This window comes from Oncorhynchus mykiss, chromosome 17 (assembly GCF_013265735.2).
Source record: "Oncorhynchus mykiss isolate Arlee chromosome 17, USDA_OmykA_1.1, whole genome shotgun sequence".
Taxonomy (NCBI): Eukaryota; Metazoa; Chordata; class Actinopteri; order Salmoniformes; family Salmonidae; genus Oncorhynchus; species Oncorhynchus mykiss.
Window position 1 is genome coordinate 33,819,062 of NC_048581.1, and position 22,541 is coordinate 33,841,602.

The window sequence follows — 22,541 nt, forward strand, 5'->3', positions numbered from 1 at the left end:
AAGCTAAAACAAGAAGCTCCCACGCTGAGGTCTGTTCAAAGCTGGTCCGACCAATCTGATTCCACGCTCCAAGACTGCTTCCATCACGTGGACTAGGATATGTTCCGCATTGCGGCGAACAACAACATTGACGAATACACTGATTCGGTGTGCGAGTTCATTAGAACGTGCATTGAAGATGTCGTTCCCATAGCAACGATTAAAACATTCCCAAACCAGAAACCGTGGATTAATGGCAGCATTCGCGTGAAACTGAAAGCACGAACCACTGCTTTTAATCAGGGCAAGGTGACCGGAAACATGACCGAATACAAACAGTGTAACTATTCCCTCCGCAAGGCAATCAAACAAGCTAAGCGTCAGTATAGAGACAAAGTAGATTCGCAATTCAACAGCTCAGAAACAAGAGGTATGTGGCAGGGTCTACAGTCAATCACGGATTACAAAAAGAAAACCAGCCCCGTCATGGACCAGGATGTTTTGCTCCCAGGCAGACTAAATTACTTTTTAGCCCGCTTTGAAGACAATACAGTGCCACTGACACAGCCCGCAACCAAAACATGCGGACTCTCCTTCACTGCAGCCGACGTGACTAAAACATTTAAACGTGTTAACCCTCACAAGGCTACAGGCCCAGACGGCATCCCCAACCGCGCCCTCAGAGCATGCGCAGACCAGCTGGCTGGTGTGTTTACGGACATATTCAATCAATCCTTATCCCAGTCTGCTGTTCCCACATGCTTCAAGAGGGCCACCATTGTTCCTGTTCCCAAGAAAGCTAAGGTAACTGAGCTAAACGACTACCGCCCCGTAGCACTCACTTCCGTCATCATGAAGTGCTTTGAGAGACTAGTCAAGGACCATATCACCTCCACCCTACCTGACACCCTAAACCCACTCCAATTTGCTTACTGCCCAAATAGGTCCACAGACGATGCAATCTCAACCACACTGCACACTGCCCTAACCCATCTGGACAAGAGGAATACCTATGTGAGAATGCTGTTCATCGACTACAGCTCAGCATTTAACACCATAGTACCCTCCAAACTCGTCATCAAGCTCGAGACCCTGGGTCTCGACCCCGCCCTGTGCAACTGGGTACTGGACTTCCTGACGGGCCGCCCCCAGGTGGTGAGGGTAGGTAACAACATCTCCACCCCGCTGATCCTCAACACTGGGGCCCCACAAGGGTGCGTTCTGAGCCCTCTCCTATCCACATCGATGGGACAGTAGTGGAGAGGGTAGTAAGTTTTAAGTTCCTTGGTGTACACATCACAGACAAACTGAATTGGTCCACCCACACAGACAGCATCGTGAAGAAGGCGCAGCAGCGCCTCTTCAACCTCAGGAGGCTGAAGAAATTTGGCTTGTCACCAAAAACACTCACAAACTTCTACAGATGCACAATCGAGAGCATGCTGTCGGGCTGTATCACCGCCTGGTACGACAACTGCTCCGCCCACAACCGTAAGGCTCTCCAGAGGGTAGTGAGGTCTGCACAACACATCACCGGGGGCAAACTACCTGCCCTCCAGGACACCTACACCACCCGATGTCACAGGAAGGCCATAAAGATCATCAAGGACAACAACCACCCGAGCCACTGCCTGTTCACCCCGCTATCATCCAGAAGGCGAGGTCAGCACAGGTGCATCAAAGCTGGGACCGAGAGACTGAAAAACAGCTTCTATCTCAAGGCCATCAGACTGTTAAACAGCCACCACTAACATTGAGTGGCTGCTGCCAACACTCTAACTCAACTCCAGCCACTTTAACAATGGGAATTTATGGAAATTGATGTAAAATATATCACTAGCCACTTTAAACAATGCTACTTAATATAATGTTTACATACCCTACATTATTCATCTCATATGTATATGTGCATACTGTACTCTGTCATCTACTGCATCTTTATGTAATACATGTATCACTAGCCACTTTAAACTATGCCACTTTGTTTACATACCCTACATTACTCATCTCATATGTATATACTGTACTCGATACCATCTACTGCATCTTGCCTATGCCGTTCTGTACCATCACTCATTCATATATCTTTATGTACATATTCTTTATCCCTTTACACTTGTGTGTATAAGGTAGTAGTTTTGGAATTGTTAGATTAGATTACTTGTTGGTTATTACTGCATTGACGGAACTAGAAGCACAAGCATTTCGCTACACTCGCATTAACATCTGCTAACCATGTGTATGTGACAAATAAATTTGATTTGATTTGAACTAGACATAATCAAACTACTGTAGGTATGAACTATTCCTATTATATTCCTATTATTATTCCTACTATTCCTATTCCCCTTATGTAAAGACCATCTCAGATTGTTAAGGATATTGTGGAGTACGGTGTCTATCTTAGGAGGCATATCAGAGGCAACTCCTGCTGAGAATGAGCCGTTCCTAATATGGAGACCGTAGTGGAGGATTCTCACACATTGTCTTGCTGACAGTCAGCTATGCCCTACAGGAAGTTAAGCCCTTTGGGCCAGCTGGCAAACTCACTCAGCTCACCAGCCCTCTAGCACTAATGGACCTCCAGGGAAGCTCAATGTCAGCCGGAGGTCGCAGGTCATTATCAATCATTGTTCAATACTGGTGTATATAAAGTAGTATTTCTTTCCACATTTTGTGCCAAATTTCTGCAGACTCCATCATTAATTGGCAAATGCTTACCATAGAGTTGGTTTTGTAAATTGCAAGGTGGTAGACCGCCTCAAAACACACACACAAAGTCATACACACCAACCAACCAAGCGCTGACTCCCTGGGAGACCCCCTCTGATGTTTTTTAGGAACGTCTCCATCCTCCAAGCATGCAACCGTGTCCAGAGCAATAGTTTTAAATGCTCGACAACGTGTGAAACAATACATCTCATATCTCACACGTCTTCCCGTGCCATTCTTCTCCTGTGTGTGTGTGTGTGTGTGTGTGTGTGTGTGTGTGTGTGTGTGTGTGTGTGTGTGTGTGTGTGTGCATTCAAACTCCTGTGTCATCGCTTGTGTTTCGACAGCGATCTGTCAGTCACATTGGCAACAGAACACTGCCTATCGTGGGTGGGAGCAATCATACTGTTAAAATTCTGTACACGTCTCTTGTATTAAGAACCAAAGTGGTTTTGATGGCACCAGTTTTGACAGACATGCTGGGTAAATACAGCTTCAGCTCAGTTATCTCCCAGGAGTACCGATTACAAACTGTAGAGTAGGACAAGGTTGCATTCCAAATAGGTTTAGGCCCCGTATGGGACCTAGTCGAAAATAGTACACTAAAATGGGAATAGTTGGCATTTGGGACACAACCCAAGGGCTCCACTTTACACATAGTCTTCATAAAACATTTACAGCACTTCCATATGGAAACAGAAAACATTTGACCTCTATCATTGCCAACAAAGGGTATATAACAACGTATTGAGATAAACTTTTGTTATTGACCAAATACTTATTTTCCACCATAATTTGCAAATTAATTAATTAAAAATCCTACATTGTGATTTTCTAGATTTTTTTTCTTCTCATTTTGTCTGTCATAGTTGAAGTGTACCTATGATGAAAATTACAGGCCTCTCATCATTTAAGTGGGAGAACTTGCACAATTGGTGGCTGACTAAATACTTTTTAGGGACAGGGTAAGTTAAGCCACCAAAAATGTTTGTACTGAATGAAATATTACCACAACTTTTTAAAAACCATTTCAAGCCTTCTTTCCCAAAGACCATTAAACACAATCACAATTGCTTTTTTGTCTTTGAATAAATTTATGCATCTTTTAGAACAGGCTTAACCCCTTTTTAAGCACTTTTAACATAGGCCAGGCCTCATATCCCAACCATAATGCTTTGTATTACGCCTGGGAAGAAAACACTTCAATTTGCTCAACTACTGCCACAAGGATTCACTTTCATGCTAGTGTAACAGTATAGCTTATGTCCCTCTCCTGGCCCCTATCTGGGCTCGAACCAGGGACCCTCTGCACACAGACAACAGCCACCCTCGAAGCATCGTTACCCATCTCTCCACAAAAGCCACGGCCCTTGCAGAGCAAGGGGAACCACTTCTTCAAGGTCTCAGAGCGAGTGACGTCACCGATTGAAACGCTATTAGCGCACACCGCCGCTAACTAGCTAGCCATTTCACATCGGTTACACTAGGTTTAGAACCTCATATTGTAGCTCATAGAGACTCCCGGGCTCCTGAGTGGAGCTGCTGTCATATCACTAGATCTCAGTGCTAGAGGTGTCACTACAGACCCTGGTTCAATTCCAGGCTGTATCACAACTGGCTGTGATTGGGAGTCCCATAGGGCGGTGCACAATTGAGTGCATGTTTCAGTGCCCAACAGGTCATAGATCAGATTTCTTCAGATGTCCAGGAGGAACAAGAGAACAATGATTTAGAAGAGAAGGAGGTATCTGAAGAAGAATATGGGGAAGAGTACAACCCAGAGCACAATGCATCATCTTCAGATGAAGAAGAAATCCCCCAAGCTGAAAGAGAAACATTTTTGCTAAAGAACAGCAAAATAACATGGTCCTTGTCACCATATGACAACCAGGGCAGGATGGCAGCACAAAATGTCATAAGGATGACCCCATGGCCCACAAGACATGCAGTTGCCCATGCCCAGTCCATCGCCTCAACGTTCTACATGTTCATCACACCAGCCATCGAAAAAATCATCCTGGAGATGACAAATTTGGAGGGGTTCCGTAAATATGGAGACAACTGGAAAAGGATGGATGAGATTGACCTGCGAGCCTGCATAGGGCTGCTAATCTTAGCGGGTGTCTGTAGGTCCCGAGGCGAAGCTACATGTAGTCTCTGGGATGCAGAGAGTGGATTTTCCGTGCCACGATGCCATTGAAAGTCTTTCACACTTTCTCAAGAATGCTACGATTTGATAACCATGAGTCAAGACCTGCAAGAAGTGTGAAAGACAAACTGGCGGCCATAAGAGAGGTCTGGGAGAAGTGGGTGGAGCGTCTGCCATACCTCTACAACCCTGGGCCTGAAGTAACAGTGAATGAGCAACTGGTTCCATTCATTTGTATTTTCATATGTGCAATGTAAGTGATTTTCACTGTTAATTTTATTATGTATTGCTGTAATATCATTGATTTATGTGATTGTTTTCTGTGACACTGATACTAATTACTGATATTAATCTCTTTTGTCAAAAGGTCGCTGTCCTTTCCGGCAGTATATGCCCAGCAAGCCAGCAAAGTATGGCATCAAGATATGGGTGGCCTGTGACGCACAATCCAGCTATGCTTGGAAGATGCAAGTCTACACTGGGAAGCTGAGCAATGGAGGCCCAGAGAAGAACCATGGGATGCGGGTTGTGCTTGATGTGACAGATGGACTGAGGGGGCATGTCACGTGTGACAATTTTTCACCTCTTATGAACTCAGCCAGCAGCTCCTGAAGAGGAAGATCACCATTGTTGGCACAGTTAGAAAGAACAAGCCTGAGCTCTCCCCTGGACTCCTTGCAACAAGAGGGAGAGAGGCCTTCTCATCAAAGTTTGCCTTCACCCCCACCACCACTCTAGTTTCTTATCTTCCAAAGAGGAACAAGAATGTGGTCCTCCTGAGCACACTGCACAAAACAGCTGAGATCAGTGATCGTGAAGACAGGAAACCAGCCATCATCCTGGACTACAAGCACAACAAAGGAGGCGTGTACAACCTGGACAAGGTGATTGGAACTTACAGCTGCAGAAGGATGACTGCCCACTGGCCCCTGGTCATCTTCCATTACATCATTGATGTGTCCTCATACAATTCATGATAAGGAACAAGGTCAACCCTACTTGGATGCCTGAGAAGCGGAACAAAAAGTGTTCCTGGGGCAGCTGGGAAAGGCACTTGTAACCCCATACATTCAAAGAAGGGAGCGCCTCCCCCACACAGCAGCCTATGCAGCGCTTGTGAAAGCTGTTCAGGGGGGCTGAATCTTGTCCTGATCCACCTGAGGCTGCAGCTGGGGCAGGCAAGAGGAGGAGATGCCAATTATTCCCCCCAAAGTGCTGCACATGTGAGATATACATCTGCAAAGTCCATGCACACACACTTGCATACTGTCCTACATGTGCTAATTAGAGTTGATTGATTTATGTTCTTCATGTTTTTGTTTTGTATCTATTATCTTATTTTATTCTTATTTATTGTTGTTGTTTATACACCTTGTGGGTGGGGCAATGGTTACAAAAATGGGAGAAGACTAGTATTTTGTAGTTGAATTCCTCAATTCCTCAATATAAGAATATATCACTATGTTGCCAAAAGAGTTCAAGACTGTTATTGTTTCCCTTCAATAAAATGCATTAAAAAATACTTTCTGCACATTTCAGCTACTTTCTTAGGCTATACAAGTGCTATTTCTTGCTAAAATATGTTTACATCTATGCAGTACCTTTAGCTTTAATAATAATAAACCTCTACTTTATTCAAGAAAACAATTATGATAGGTGTGCTGTAATAAAAACGAGTGGTGTCCACTGATGAAATGCAGTCGTTTTGCATTGTGAAGAGGGAAAACCCAGATATTCACAAAGGTTGTGATGAATGACAGGTTGTTTCTTCATGCAAAATAGATTTGGGGTTTAAAATTACATTTAGCTGCTTGTTTTAGGGGTTTAGTGAAGGCAGGTCATTTTTGACCCTTTAGAACAAGGGGAGTATACAGAATGTAAAGACTACACAAGGGTTAACTAGATAAGTCAGTCAAGAATAAATTCTTATTTACAATGAGGGCCTACCCCAACCAAACCTTGACAACGCTGGGCCAAATCTGCGCTGCCCTGTGGGACTCCCAATCACGGCCAGATGTGATACAGCCTGGATTTGAAACAGGGACTGTAGTAACACCTCTTGCACTGCGATACAGTGCACAACTGCTGGACAAAGCACAACTGCTGGACAATTCTGCCATCTGTTGGCAGACTATGAGAGTCAAATGGCTGACTGGAATTCAATCCAAGCCGTCCTAGTTGTATTTAGGAATTGTCTCGTTTACAACTACTACAGGCATGCATGACGCAAGTCCCTAACATGCAAATGCACGCACACACACACTACCTGTGAAATGAGTCTACCGGAGGATACATTTGACCTACAGTACTTTATGAAGCAAGTCCCTATTGATAATACTTGAGAGAGCGAGAGAGCGAGAGAGCGAGAGAGAGAGAATACAGCGTGATATAATACATACCTTAAAAGCTCAGTTTTAGGCCTGGAGAAATGTAACCATTCTCAAATTCATAGACAGAGCAATGGATGTAAGGACTGACCAATAACAACATCAAAATGATAGTTTTTACCATGTTTAGAGGCCATACAGTGTTTGTTACACTTACAGTACATTGTTTACAAACATTGGAGTAAAACAAAAAATTGGGTTACGACAGTTGAACTAGCTCATGAGGCATTTATAAGTTATATTCATGTATACTTGGGGCGGCAGGTAGCCTAGTGGTTGGAGCATTAGGCCAGTAACCGAAAGGTTGCTAGATCAAATCCCCAAGCTGACAAGGTAAAAATCTGTCATTTGGCCCCTGAACAAGGCAGTTAACTCACTGTTCCCTGCTGGCTGTCATTGTAAATAAGAATTTGTTCTTAACTGACTTGTGTCACGTTCTGACCATTGTTCTTGTGTGTTTTCCTTGTTTTAGTGTTGGTCAGGATGTGAGCTGGGTGGGCATTCTATGTTGTGTGTCTGGTTTGTCTATTTCTATGTTTGGCCTGATATGGTTCTCAATCAGAGGCAGGTGTTAGTCATTGTCTCTGATTGGGAACCATATTTAGGTAGCCTGTTTTGTGTTGGGATTTGTGGGTGGTTGTTTCCGTGTCTGTGTTTGTTTCACCACACAGGACTGTTTCGGTTTGCACATTTATTGTTTTGTATATTTGTCGTGTTTTTCCCGGTATTCGTCTTGATTAAATATGTTTAACCCTAACCACGCTGCGTTTTGGTCCGATCCCTGCTACACCTCTTCGGAGGAAGAAAACCTTTCCAACTTGCCTGGTTAAATAAATGTTAAATTTAAAAAAAAAAATCCAATCATAAGTGACACCGAGCTCACCATCTTTGTAGAACTTGAAGGAGGGATGTGTGGCGTTCACAGACACAGCGATAGGGCCAACCTCATACAAAGTGTCTCGAAACACTTTTTCATCCAGAGAAGGAACTCTGTTGAAGCCCTTGCACCAGGCTTCCTTTGTTGCATTCTGGTATTCACAAGGGCCCACCTGAAAACAGTTTATTATGACAATCTCAAGCTTTACAGTGAGCTTTTCACTCATCTATGTTCTTTACAAAATTCCCACTTTTTACAGAAATATCAGTTGGAGGATTCCTGGTTTCATGGTTATTCCCTCTGTCACACCCTGACCTAACCAAATAATAAAGAAAACTAAGATAACTAAGGTCAGGGCATGACACCCTCCTGATTCCAAGAATCTTCCAACTGGGATTTCTGGAAAACCTGAGAATTTGGGGGAAAGTTACCAAAATTTTGCAACCCTAATGGTAACATATTGTATTGTACCTCTGCAGTGTAAGGATATTTCCTCTCCGACATAATCCCATGATCTGAGATGTAACTAAAACACCTCATGGCCAAGCCACCGTCACAGCCATTATTGTGATAGTCTCCACTGCAGTCTACCAGGTTCTGCTCACTCAGAGGCAACAGTGTGCCTGTCTGCTTGAACAACTGGCCCTCCAGGGCTCCGACTGCAGCAAATGCATAGCAAGATCCACAAGACCCCTAGATCAAATAAAATAGTTGTCATATCTACTCTTTTGCTTTGAAGTTATTGCCTAGAAGTAAATGCATAGCAAAGTCCACAACGCCCCTGGATAAAATAAAGTTTTATTTCCCCTATTGTGCTTTGAAGTTATCCCCTAGAAGTAAGGTGGCATGTTTTTCCTGGTAAAGTTCTCAGGAAAAACTTCTGTCCCTACACATCATATCAGGCGACTACCTCAACAGTTTTCTCACCTTTCTAAATGCAGAGAAAGTGGCTTTTCATCCATTTCTATCCATGTCTAATAAGTGGCACCTAGACTACCCACTCCTTTAATCCTTTCTATATCAGTGTCAATCTGTACAACCAGAAAAATGAAGGGGAGAATTCTAACTTCCAGTTAAGCCAAATGTTTACTTAGTCATGCATGATGTCAATGGGAGACTAAAGGAAATTTAGACTTAAGTGGACTTAACAGTCAGCAAAGCATTGTACTCTTTATTTGTCTGGAACACAGAATTAACAAAAGAATATTAGAATTGGCCGGCAAAAAAGAAAATCTGCCTTTTTAGTCAGGACAACTTTAATTCTAGAAATGTATTAAATATATTTCAAATAAAAAAATAAAAAATAAAAATTTTTTTATTTTTTTTATGTTAAAACAATGATTGTGTATATATATATATCTGCATCTGTGGTCTGGACAAATGGGGGCAGGGAGTGTCATTCATTGTGTATCTACAATGCAGCATATACAGTATTTCCCACAATATTACCTAGCCATATATGTTGTGTGAAATCTTATGTCTTCAATGGGAGAAACAGGTAGGCCTACTATATACCCCTGTAGTGATAACATTTCAAGTTGCGTTAAATCTTACAAACTCAGTTTTGGAAATACTGACTTTCTGACAAAGTTATCCTACTTACACATTTTAATCAATTTTGGCACTAGAATATATGTTTCTGACTATTATTGATGCCACATAGGCCTTTTTCAACCAGAGAAGTTATTTATTTGGATCGGCTCCTCTTTAATATTAAGTTGTAAAATACTGAACTTCCCCTTTATCTGAGACATAATACAACAACCTGTAAAAGCTGCTCTCTTTCCTATTTATATTTCTTAAATTCATGTTTCATGCTCATGCAATTGCTGGTCCAATTACAATTGTGGGTTGTCTTACCATGTCTCCAAACTTGTTCATTCCCAGAGTGAAGGTGTGCTTGTCCATTTCTGCCTCCAGGTTGTGTTGACAGATGAGACCTTGGTTTGTCTCCCAGATCATCCTTCTGAAGCCCTCATCCACCTGAGAAAGACAAGTCAAAGTTATTGATGTCACGATTAATCTCTATGGGGAAAATCTTAACACAAGGGTGATACACACATCCTTAACTTCCACTTAAGTCACATTTTCACCCAGCTAGCACACTTGGTTCTTTGGTAGTTGTGGGAACGTACATTTATGGTTTCCCATTGGTTCTGGGAATGAAGGCATACGTTTCCTGACCGGTAAAACTGAACTTTTTTTTAATATTCTGAGAACAGAAGTGAACATTTAGCCTGTTCTGGGAATGTTAATTTATTGGTTGCAGAGAGGTTCTGAGAACATTTTACAATGGTTCCCTGAAAGTTTTCCTGGGAGGTTTTATTAACTTTCTGAGAATGGAAATTCTAGGTTATTTGAAGGTAATTTAATAACGTTTTGAGAACATTCTCAAAATGTTTTGAATGTTTTGAACAAAATGTAAGTTATTTAATAATTTCCTTAAAACTTTGACTGAATGTTTGAATAACACTTTTAATAACACTAGCTTTGTTTGGGTTACCTGTTTTGAACTCCAAGCCAGTGGTATAAAGTACGCAAGTAAAATACTTTTAAGTACTACTTAAGTAGTTTTTAATGGTATCTGCACTTTACTTTACTATTTTTGACAACTTTTACTTTTACTTCACTACATTCCTAAAGAAAATAATGTACTTTTTACTCATTACATTTTGAATGGCTATCAGGACAGGAACATGTTTAAATTCATGCACTTATCAAGAGAACATCACTGGTCATCCCTATTGCCTCTGGTCTGGCGGACTCACTAAACACAAATGCTTAGTTTGTAAATTATGTCTGAGTGTTGGAGTGTGCCCCTGGCTATCCTAAATAAAATAAAAAATTAAATTGTGTTCCTGGTTTGCTTACGAATTAACGTTCTTCTGTAGGAATTTCAGTACTTCAGCATAATGTTTCCTACAGGTTTCCTCATGGCTCTATTTAAAGTAATTTTCTCAAGTTGTTCCGAGAACGTTAAGAAACAACGTTCTTCTGTGGGAGTTTCAGTGCTTCAGCATAACGTTTCCTACCGTTTTTCTCACGGTTCTATTAAAAGTAATGTTCTCAAATTGTTCAGAGAACGTTAAGAAAAAACTTTGTTCTGTGGGAATTTCAGTACTTCAGCAAAACATTTTCTGCAGATTTCCTCATGTTCTCAGAACATTAAGAAAATGTTCCATAAACACCACAAGACAACTGCAGTAACGTTCAAAGAACTTTCCAAGAATGTTATTTAAAAACATATACATTCCTTTCTCAGCGTCAACAAAACTCTCTATCCTCTATCTTGTTAAGTGTTTTCGGTGTGTTGGCCAGGGCTACTAATTGGCCACACCTGATGTTAATGAGTGCTTGTTTCCTTTGAAATACAGTCTGTTTGAACAGACTAAAATGAACAGCTTTGTATGAACTAAAAAAAACATGGCATTCTTGCTCCATCCTGGTGGCGCAGTGGACTAATTCCATGGTTAGAGACTCGAAATCATAGGTTTGAATCACACTGATGCCGAGCCTCAATAAATAATTAATGTGTTTGCACAATTAATGCCTAAGCAAATTCATGTCCATGTGTCCTCTCTGTGCATGGAGCAGTGGTGGAAAAAGTACCTACATTTCATACTTGAGTAAAAGTAAAGATACCTTAAAACTTCTTAGGGCTGCAATCTCGTTAACGGGATGATGTGACAACAGCCAGTGAAAGTGCAGGGCGCCAAATTTAAAACAACAGAAATCTCATAATTAAAATTCCTCAAACATATATGTATTTTATACCTTTTAAAGGTAATCTTGTTGTTAATCCCACCACAGTGTCCGATTTCAAATAGGCTTTACAGCGAAAGCACCACAAACGATTATGTTAGGTCACCACCAAGCCACAAAAAAACACAGCCATTTTTCCAGCCAAAGAGAGGAGTCACAAAAAGCACAAGTAGCACAAATAAAATTAATCACTAACATTTGATGATCTTCATCAGATGATACTCATAGGACTTCATGTTACACAATACATGTATGTTTTGTTTGATAAAGTTCATATTTATATAAAAAAATCTGAGTTTACATTGGCGCGTTACTTTCACTAGTTCCAAAAACATCCAGTGATTTTGTATAGCCACATTGGTTCAACAGAAATACTGATCATAAATGTAGATGATTATAGAAGTTATACACATGGAATTATAGATATACCTCTTCTTAATGCAACCGCTATGTCAGATTTCCAAAAAACTTTACGGAAAAAGCAAACCTTGCAATAATCTGAGACGGCGCTTAGAAAATAAATAACATTTTCCGCCATGTTGGAGTCAACCGAAACCAGAAATCACATTATAAATATTCCCTTACCTTTGATGATCTTCATCAGAATGCACTCCCAGGAATCCTAGTTCCACAATAAATAATTGATTTGTTCGATAATGTCCATTATTTATGTCCAAGTAGCTCCTTTTGTTAGGGCGTTAGGTACACATATCCAAACGCTCGTGCAGGTCCAGCAAACTTCGGACATAAACTTCAAAAAGTTATATTACAGGTCGAAGAAACCTTTCAAACTAAGTATAGAATCAATCTTTAGGGTGTTGTTATCATAAATCTTCAATTAAGTTCCAACCAGAGAATTCCTTGTCTCGAGGAAGCCATGGAGCGCAGGTCTATATCATGTGAAATACGCGTGACCAGGAAATGGTTCTCTGCCAGTAACCTGACTCATTCAGCTCTTATTCAGCCCCACAACACAGTAGAAGCCTCATTCAACTAAAGACGGTTGACAGCTAATGGAAGCCCTAGGAAGTGCAACTTCATCCATATCCCATTTTGAGTTCAATAGGGCCTGGGTTGAAAATCGACCAACCTCAGATTTTTCACTTCCTGTTTGGATTTCTTCTCAGGTGTTTGCCTGCCTTATGAGTTCTGTTATATTCACAGACATCATTCAAACAGTTTTAGAAACTTCAGAGTGTTTTATATCCAATACTAATAATAATATGCATATATTAGCAACTAGGACTGAGGAGCAGGCCATTTACTCTGGGCACCTCTGGACACCTTTCATCCAAGCTACTCAATACTGCCCCTGCAGCCATAAGACGTTAATAGAAAATGACTCAAGTGAAAGTCACCCAGTAAAATACTACTTGAGTAAAATCCTAAAAGTATTTGGTTTTAAATATACTTAAGTATCAAAAGTACAGTATAAATAATTTCAAATTGCCTATATTAACCTTCTCTAAACTATTTGAGAACTTTCCCAATGTCAAACCAGTTGGAAAACATTCCTAGCATTCAATTAAATGTAACCATGTTTGAACTTTTAGGAAACTTTCTGTCAAGGTAATGAAATGAAAATGAAGTTAATTTGTTAGTTCTTTAAATGTGCCGTGAATGTTTCAAAGCCAAGCAACTATCCTGCACCATTCCCAGAACATTGTGGAAAGGTTGTATGTAAAATAACCATAGGACAACCACACTTTCACTAAGCTCTAAGAAACATATGGTTCTCAGAACATTATGTGCTACCAAATTCACATAGAACTGTGTGTTATAGATCTGTAATACTCTGTCATTGGGCAAACTAATAGAATTTTAGCAACCAGGAAACCGTGGAGCGATTTCTGCATATTGCCTCTTTAAGTGAAAGTTAGTATGATCATATGATTGGCATACTGTGTTTGCCGTAGGCTCTAAGTAACCTTGGAATACTGTTTGCTGTGTTGGGTTTTCCACTCCTCCCAGATGCCATCCAGCTCAGTGCTCAGTGGTTGTTTGAAAGAGGACACCACTGCACACAATGCCATTAGTATGAGTTTCACCTGCATCCTGCACACACACACAAACACACACACACGCACACGCACACACAGTTAGTATTTATAGCTACATTCTCTGTCAATTTGTCACGCCCTGACCTTAGTTATCTATGTTTTCTTTATTATTTTGGTGTGACGAGGGTGGTTTGTGTAGTTTTTGATTGTCTAGGGTTTTTTGTATGTCTAGGGTTTTTTCTAATCTAGATGTTTATATGTCTATGGTTGCCTAGATTAGTTCTCAATCAGAGGCAGCTGTTTATCGTTGTCTCTGATTGGGGACCATATTTAGGTAGCCATATTCCTTGGATAGTTTGTGGGTTGTTATTCTATGTTTAGTTGCCTGTTCTGCACTAGCCATATTTCTTCACTAGCCATATTGCTTCATATTGTTCAGTGTTCGTTCTTTTAAATAAGCATGTTCGCTTACCAAGCTGCGCCTTGGTCTCCTCTTTATGACGACCGTGACACAATTGTAAATGTGAAAAGTTGCTTGAGTAAAAAAAATAAACCTCTAATAAATACCTTGTGAAGATAGCAGAATAATGTAGCGCTGCAAAACGACATAAAGTCATTGCCTGGGTTTGAATGGTCCTGCCTCGATGTGAGGGGAAAATGAAAGCAATGTAATGGTTTATATTTTTTAGGCTTCCTCTTTGCTGTATCAAGCCTTCTGATAATTCTGATGTGGGTGGTGTTATATAAGGATCATAGTAAACCTAGATCCTGTTTTTAAACTGTTATGAAAGAATAAGTTCCTCTTCATGAGAGTTAGTTTCCATCATCTCTATAAAGGTTTTTATGGTCCAGTTTGTAATATTTTCCATAGAATATGTGTTATAATGATATAAGCATGTGCTTTAATTATGGGAATATATATTATGGCGGTACAGTGGGGCCCGAAATTATTGGCACCCTTGATAAAGACGAGCAACAATTACTGTAGAAAATAAATAATTCCAGTACTCAGCTATATTGTATGCAACATTTTTTTTTACATATTATTTTATACTAACACAATTGCTCAGAGAAAAAGATTTTAACAATTGATATTTTTAAAAATCTAAATAAGGGGTAAACATGATTAACACCCCTGTTTTCGATACCTTTCAATACCACAACTTGCTAGGATAACAGCACTGAGCCTCTTTCCAACACACTGGGAGGGATCTTAGACCATTTCTCCATACATAATCCTTCCAGATCCTTGGTATCCTTCGTCTGTGTGTAACGGATGTGAAACGGCTAGCTTAGTTAGCGTGGGCGCTAAATAGCGTTTCAATCAGTGACGTCACTTGCTCTGAGACCTTGAAGTAGTAGTTCCCCTTGCTCTGCAAGGGCCGCGGCTTTTGTGGAGCGATGGGTAACGATGCTTCGAGGGTGACTGTTGATGTGTGCAGAAGGTCCCTAGTTCGCGCCCGGGTATGGGCGAGGGGACGGTCTAAAATTATACTGTTACATGTGCTGATGGACAGCTCTCTTCAATTAAAACCACAGGTTTTCAATGGGTTTCAAGTCCATAGGCTTTTGTGGCTAATTAATAATTTCTTTGTGGATTTTGATGTGTGCTTGGGGTTATTGTCTTGCTGGAAGATCCACTTGCATAACATCAAAGATCCACCGCTATATTTTACAGTAGGTATGGGGTTATTATCTGCTTAGGCATTCTCATTTCAATGCCAAACCCACCACTGGAGTGAGTTTTTTAAAATTTTACCTTTATTTAACAAGGCAAGTCAGTTAAGAACAAATTCTTATTTTCAATGACGGCCTAGGAACAGTGGGTTAACTGCCTGTTCAGGGGCAGAACGACAGATTTGTACCTTGTCAGCTCGGGGGTTTGAACTTGCAACCTTCCGGTTGTAGCCAAAGAACTCTATTTTCATATCATCCAACAAATGTAAACACCTGGAGTTTCCTAAATGGCATTGGCACTTGGATTGGAACCGGTGCTTTGGACAGATGACATGAAAATGGAGCTCTCTGGCCACCCACATCAATGATGGGTTTGGCATCGAAATGAGAATGCATAAGCAGAAAATAACCCCATACTTACAGTAAAATATGGTGGTGGGTCTTTGATATTATGGGGCTATTTTGCTGCCACTGGTCCCTTACAACTCATAAAACATTTTAGAAAAAGGTTCTGTGTCGTTATACAGGTTAGGTAATGAAAGGTATTGAAAGGTGTCACGATCGTCGTATGGAGTAGACCAAAGCGCAGCGTGGTTAGAATACATTATTCTTTACTTAATGAAGAACACTTAAACAAAAACAACAAAATGAATAAGACGAATGTGAACGCTATATACACAATGTGCTAACATGCAACATAACATAGACAATAACCCACGAAATACACAAAGAAGATGGCTGCCTAAATATGGTTCACAATCAGAGACAACGATAAACACCTGCCTCTAATAGAGAACCAATCTAGGCAAACATAGACCAACATTAACACCTAGATGAAAACAACCCCATAAATCTACAAAAACCCCTAGACAGTACAAACACCCTAGAATGAGACAAAAACACACATATCACCCATGTCACACCCTGACCTAACCAAAATAATAAAGAAAACAAAGAATACTAAGGTCAGGGCGTGACAGTATCCCTCCACAAAGGTGCGGACTCCGGCCGCAAAAACATAATCTAAAGGGGAGGGTCCGGGTGGGGCTCTTTCACGGCGGCGGATCGGGTGCTGGACGTGGACCCCACTCCACCATAGTCTTAGTCCGCTTTTGTGGCCTCCTAGGAATGGCGATCCTCGCCGCCAACCTAGGACTGGCAACCCTACTAAAGGACCCCACTGGACTGAGGGGCAGCTCCGGACTGAGGGGCAGCTCCGGACTGAGGGGCAGCTCCGGACTGAAGGGTAGCTCAGGACTGAGGGGCAGCTCAGGACTGAGGGGCAGCTCAGGACTGAAGGGTAGCTCAGGACTGAGAAGTAGCTCAGGACTGAGGGGCAGCTCCGGACTGAGGGGCAGCTCCGGACTGAGGGGCAGCTCCGGACTGAGGGGCAGCTCCGGACTGACTGACGGCTCAGGCAGCTCCTGGCTAGCTGACTGCTCTGGCAGCTGCTGGCTGGCTGACAGCTCTGGCAGCTCCTGAAGGGCTGACGGCTCTGGCAGCTCCTGGCTGACTGACGGCTCAGGACAGACTGGCGGCTCTGATGGCTCAGGACAGACGGGAGACTCTAGCGGCTCAGGACAGATGGGAGACTCTAGCGGCTCAGGACAGACGGGAGACTCTAGCGGCTCAGGACAGATGGGAGACTCTAGCGGCTCAGGACAGACGGGAGACTCTAGCGGCTCAGGACAGACGGGAGACTCTAGCGGCTCAGGACAGATGGGAGACTCTAGCGGCTCAGGACAGACGGGAGACTCTAGCGGCTCAGGACAGACAAGGCGCACTGTAGGCCTGGTGCGTGGTGCCGGCACTGGTGGTACTGGGCCGAGGACACGGACCTCAGGGCGAGTGCGGGGAGGAGGAACAGGGAGAACTGGGCTCTGGTGACGCACAGGAAGCCCGGTACTGGGGGCTGCCACCGGATGGCTGGTGCGTGGAGATGGCACCGGATAGACCGGACCGAGAAGGCGCACTGGAGATCTGGAGCACCGAGCCTGCCTAACCTTACCTGGTTGAATGCTCCCCGTAGCCAGGCCAGTGATGCGAGGTGGAATAGCCCGCACTGGGCTGTGCAGGCGAACTGGGGACACCATGCGTAAGGCTGGTGCCATGTATACCAGCCCGAGGAGACGCACTGGAGACCAGATGCGTAGAGCCGGCTTCATGGCACCTGGCTCGATGCTCACTCTAGCCCGGCCGATACGAGGAGCTGGAATGTACCGCTCCGGGCTATCCACACGCACCGGGGACACCGTGCGCGCCACCGCATAACACGGTGCCTGCCCGGTACAACACCCTCTCTCTCCACGGTAAGCACGGGGAGCTGGCGCAGGTCTCCTACCTGACTTCGCCACACTCCCCGTGTGCCCACCCCCAATAAATTTTTGGGGCTGCCACTCGGGCTTCCAGCCGCGCCGCCGTGCTGCCTCCTCATACTGGCGCCTCTCTGCTTTCGCTGCCTCCAGCTCTGCTTTGGGACGGCGATATTCCCCTGGCTGTGCCCAGGGTCCTTTGCCATCCAGAATCTCCTCCCAAGTCCAGAAGTCCTTTGATTGCTGCTGCTGTCCGTTACCACGCTGCTTGGTCCATTGTTGGTGGGTTATTCTGTCACATCGTCGTATGGAGTAGACCAAAGCGCAGCGTGGTTAGAATACATTCTTCTTTATTTAATGAAGAACACGAAGAACACTTAAACAAAAACAACAAAACGAATAAGACGAATGTGACCGCTATATACACAATGTGCTAACGTGCAACATAACATAGACAATAACCCACGAAATACCCAAAGAAGATGGCTGCCTAAATATGGTTCACAATCAAAGACAACAATAAACACCTGCCTCTAATAGAGAACCAATCTAGGCAACCATAGACCAACATAAACACCTAGATGAAAACAACCCCATAAATCTACAAAAACCCCTAGACAGTACAAACACCCTAGAATGAGACAAAAACACACATATCACCCATGTCACACCCTGACCTAACCAAAATAATAAAGAAAACAAAGAATACTAAGGTCAGGGCGTGACAGTACCTCCCCACAAAGGTGCGGACTCCGGCCGCAAAAACCTAATCTAAAGGGGAGGGTCCGGGTGGGCCTCTTTCACGGCGGCGGCTCGGGTGCTGAATCTACCATGTATCCTAAACTACTGAGGGTGATTACATTTACTGAGGGTGATTACATTTTGGATTATGTTTGGATGTTAGATAATCAAATAGACAACTCAATGTTTTGAGAAACTGCTGAAGAGACAGAGCATTGCTTAGTAAGTTTGTGAAGTGTACTCACTTTTGAGGACTCAAGTACTTAGTACAAATACAATCTAACAAAAGTGGGGCAATAGGGCTTGAAATGACAAATGCTTTCGAAATATAATTACAATCAAATTATAGATGACATACTATAACATTTTAGATTTCTTGTAATTGTAAAATATATATGATCATACTTAGTGATTGTTTACTATTGGCACTATTTTATTTAAGTGTCAACAGAGGATTTTCTCCTAAACGTCCACTGAGCAGCGCAGAGACACCATTCAAATGTGTGCACACTTGATACAACTTCAGCTTTAAACACAAAGTTATTTCATCTGTCTGTGACCAAGAGAAAGGGGTCCTCATCCAGTTCTATTAAATTATTTCATTTATTTTCATGTTGAGAGCTCTAAATCTGGTTTAGAATATCTTACATTTGCCGTCTCCCAAGCTGAGGTGGGTTCAATTCGCTTGAATGTTTTCTACGTGGCGGAACGGTTTGTATTGAACGGCACATTTCCCTATTGAGGGTTGAGGATTTCAATAGTAGTCAACCTATGAGTTGGGAGCAATCATCCAATGAAGAAGAAGAAAACGGAATAATTTAAAATGGGTAGTGCCTCATTGGCACTACCCATTCTGTCACAGACACTATAATGGCACAGCTACAAAGATGAGTGCTCTATCTATCGCTCTGTCCTGTTGTTCACATGCGTATCTGCCCTCACATTGGCTAGAATAGTCCCACCTAATCTTGCCTCCTCCCGCCTGCATTCCATCTTTGAGATCATGTATTTCCATTGATAGAGCGGTCAATCGACTATCTTGTTAATAAAATAGACTATCTTTGGTACAGCACCGCTTCCATTCAATTGAACGTTCGAGAGAGTAAAAACGCAGTGAACGCAGCCCTGGGCTCACTCACTCAGAGGAAGACATAATCAATGTTTTGTCTGGATAGGCCAGAAAATGTAATGTCACCTAAAGGGTGATGGCAGTTTTGTCTCTCATTCAATTAGTGATGGAGAACGGTCTGAGCTGGTGCACCTGTCTACCCAGTATATTTGGTTTAGAAATATGATTTCATTTGAGAACTGCACTAACACTTAAAGTAAAGCCAACAGGTTTAATGCTTTATTAATTGACAGCAAAATGTGTGAGCCCTTGTAATTGTAATGTCTTATCACAAGGCTTATAATATGTCTCTCTGTGTAGCACATGTTCAACTGACTCAATATGTCTGTTATTTTAGTCAGAATCGTTATAAGAGGATAATAAGACATTCTGAGGGGTCATATGCATGCCTATGACAGGTCTTACAGTGCATTATCACCACACTAGCATGCTTTACTGTAAATGTCAGATACGAGCAGAGGAGAAGATATGCATGTAAGTTCCTATACAAGCTATAATCAATGACGAGACAGCCTATAGGGATTAGGTCAGAGACCTGGCCGTGTGGTGCAAGGACAACAACTTCTCCCTCAACGTGATCAAGACAAAGGAGATGATTGTGGACTACGGGAAAAGGAGGACCGAGCACGCCCCCATTCTCATCAACAGGGCTGTAGTGGAGCAGGTTGAGAGTTTCAAGTCCCTTGATGTCCACATCAAGTACACCAAGACAGTCGTGAAGAGGGCACGACAAAACTTCTTGCCATCCAGGACCTCTATAACGGCGGTGTCAGAGGAAGGCCCTAAAAATTGTCAAAGACTCCAGCCACCCTAGGCATAAACTGTTCTTTCTGCTACCGCACAGCAAGCGGTACTGGAGCGCCAAGTCTAGGTCCAAGAGGCTTCTAAACAGCTTCTACCCCCAAGTCATAAGACTCCTGAACAGCTAATCAAATGGTTACCCAGACCCCTCTTTTACGCTGCTGCTACTTTCTGTTTATTATCTATGCATAGTCACTTTAATAACTCTACCTACATGTACATATTATTTCAATTACCTTGACTAACCGGTGCCCCGCACATTGACTCTGTACCGGTACTCCCTGTATATAGCGTCGCCATTGTTATATTACTCTTTAATTGCTCTTTAATTATTTGTTACTTCTATTTCTTATTTTCTTAGGTATTTTTCTTAAAACTTCATTGTTGGTTAATGGCTTGTATGTAAGCATTTCACTGTTGTATTCAGCGCATGTGACAAATACAATTATATTTTATTTGAATTGATAATCACATATAAAAACATTAGTAGGAGCAGTCAATGTATCTTTGATTGCCACTGGAGGGCACTACATCACACTAAACAAGGTGTGGGTGCTCCTTATGGGTAAACTGGGACCAAGTCAAGCCCTGCTGTTCATTAGTCATCAGCACCAATACTGACATAAATTACAGTTGGGGATCAGAACTGGGTCAAATAGGCCTACATGTAAAGTAATTTAGTTTTCCCAGTACAATGGATCCAATGGAAAAGTCCCAAAAGTGCAAATACCAATCTAAATGAAGCACACACAAAATAAACTATGTAATAAACTATATAATAAACAGATTACAAGCAGAACTTCAAATGAAGTGTAACAGAAGCATATTTTTTACAACTGTTAATGGAATGTGCAAGTGACACAGCGGATTTTTTTATATCTAAAAAAATTAACATTTTTAGAGGAGTAGGATTTTATATTAAGGAATACATAATTGGTTGTTGCAGCTATTTTTATTGTGAATGAATGATTCTGACTGAGAGACTGGGACCGAGAGACTGAAAAACAGCTTCTATCTCAAGGCCATCAGACTGATAAACAGCCATCACTAGCACATCAGCGGCAGCTGCCTATAGACATAGATTAGGAATCACTGGCAACTTTTAGAAATGGATCACTAGCCACTTGAACAATCTTCCGTATCTAGCATAACTCATCTCATATGTATAAACTGCACCACACTATTCTACGGTATATTAGTCACTTTTAAATTGTGTTTACACATTGCATCACCCATTTCATATGTATATACTGTATTGTATTCTATACCACACCACTGACTGTTAAACAGCCATCTCCAGCACATCAGAGGCTGCTGCCGATAGACATAGATTAGGAATCACTGGCCACAAGGAAATTAAACCCTAGCCACTTTATTAATGTCTCCATATCTTGCATTACTCATCTCATATGTTTAAACTGTACTCTATACTATTCTACGGTATCAAGTGTCACTTTAATTGTATGTAAATATTGCATCACCCATCTCATATGTGTATACTGTACTTTATACTATGCCACTGTGTCTCAGTCCAATGCCGCTCTGACATACACTACTGTTCAAAAGTTTGGGGCCACTTAGAAATGTCCTTGTTTTTGAAAGTGAAGCTGCCAGTTGAGGACTTGTGGCGTCTGTTTCTCAAACTAGACACTCTAATGTACTTGTCCTCTTGCTCAGTTGTGCACCGGGGCCTCCCACTCCTCATTCTATTCTGGTTAGAGACAGTTTAAACTGTTCTGTGAAGGGAGTAGTACACAGCGTTGTACGAGATCTTCAGTTTGTTTGCAATTTCTCACATGGAATAGCCTTCATTTCTCAGAACAAGAATAGATTAACAAGTTTCAGAAGAAAGTTCTTTGTTTCTGGCCCTTTTCAGCCTGTAATCAAACCCACAAATGCTGATGCTCCAGATACTCAACTAGTCTAAAGAAGGCCAGTTATTTTGCTTCTTTAATAAGCACAACAATTTTCAGCTGTGCTAACTAACATAATTGCAAAAGGGTTTTCTAATGTTC

The 22,541-nt window shown here is 42.1% G+C and overlaps 1 protein-coding gene and 1 pseudogene across 1 annotated transcript; one reads left to right on the forward strand and one right to left on the reverse strand.

Moving 5' to 3' along the window:
- The first annotated feature begins 4,588 nt into the window (after positions 1-4,588).
- On the forward strand, positions 4,589-6,023 carry LOC110493170 (annotated as a pseudogene).
- Positions 6,024-6,203: 180 nt separating this feature from the next.
- Positions 6,204-14,903, reverse strand: LOC110493171 (cathepsin L1-like). Its single transcript, XM_036948371.1, has 6 exons — positions 14,434-14,903; positions 13,795-13,921; positions 9,965-10,087; positions 8,576-8,797; positions 8,102-8,276; positions 6,204-6,211 (listed from the first exon to the last, which is right to left on the reverse strand). Exons 1-6 carry the CDS (start codon positions 14,481-14,483, stop codon positions 6,204-6,206), a joined length of 705 nt encoding a protein of 234 aa, XP_036804266.1. The 5' UTR covers positions 14,484-14,903.
- Between the last annotated feature and the right edge of the window lie 7,638 nt (positions 14,904-22,541).

Bases quoted from the DNA above. Each gene is read 5' to 3' on its own strand.
- LOC110493171 (XM_036948371.1), bottom strand. From the start codon at position 14,483: ATGACTTTATGTCGTTTTGCAGCGCTACATTATTCTGCTATCTTCACA. The intron at 13,922-14,433 runs GTATTTATTAGA...GTGTGTGTGCAG, and splicing joins TATTCTGCTATCTTCACAAG to GATGCAGGTGAAACTCATAC. The intron at 10,088-13,794 runs GTTACTTAGAGC...TGTCTTTCTCAG, and splicing joins ACAGCAAACAGTATTCCAAG to GTGGATGAGGGCTTCAGAAG.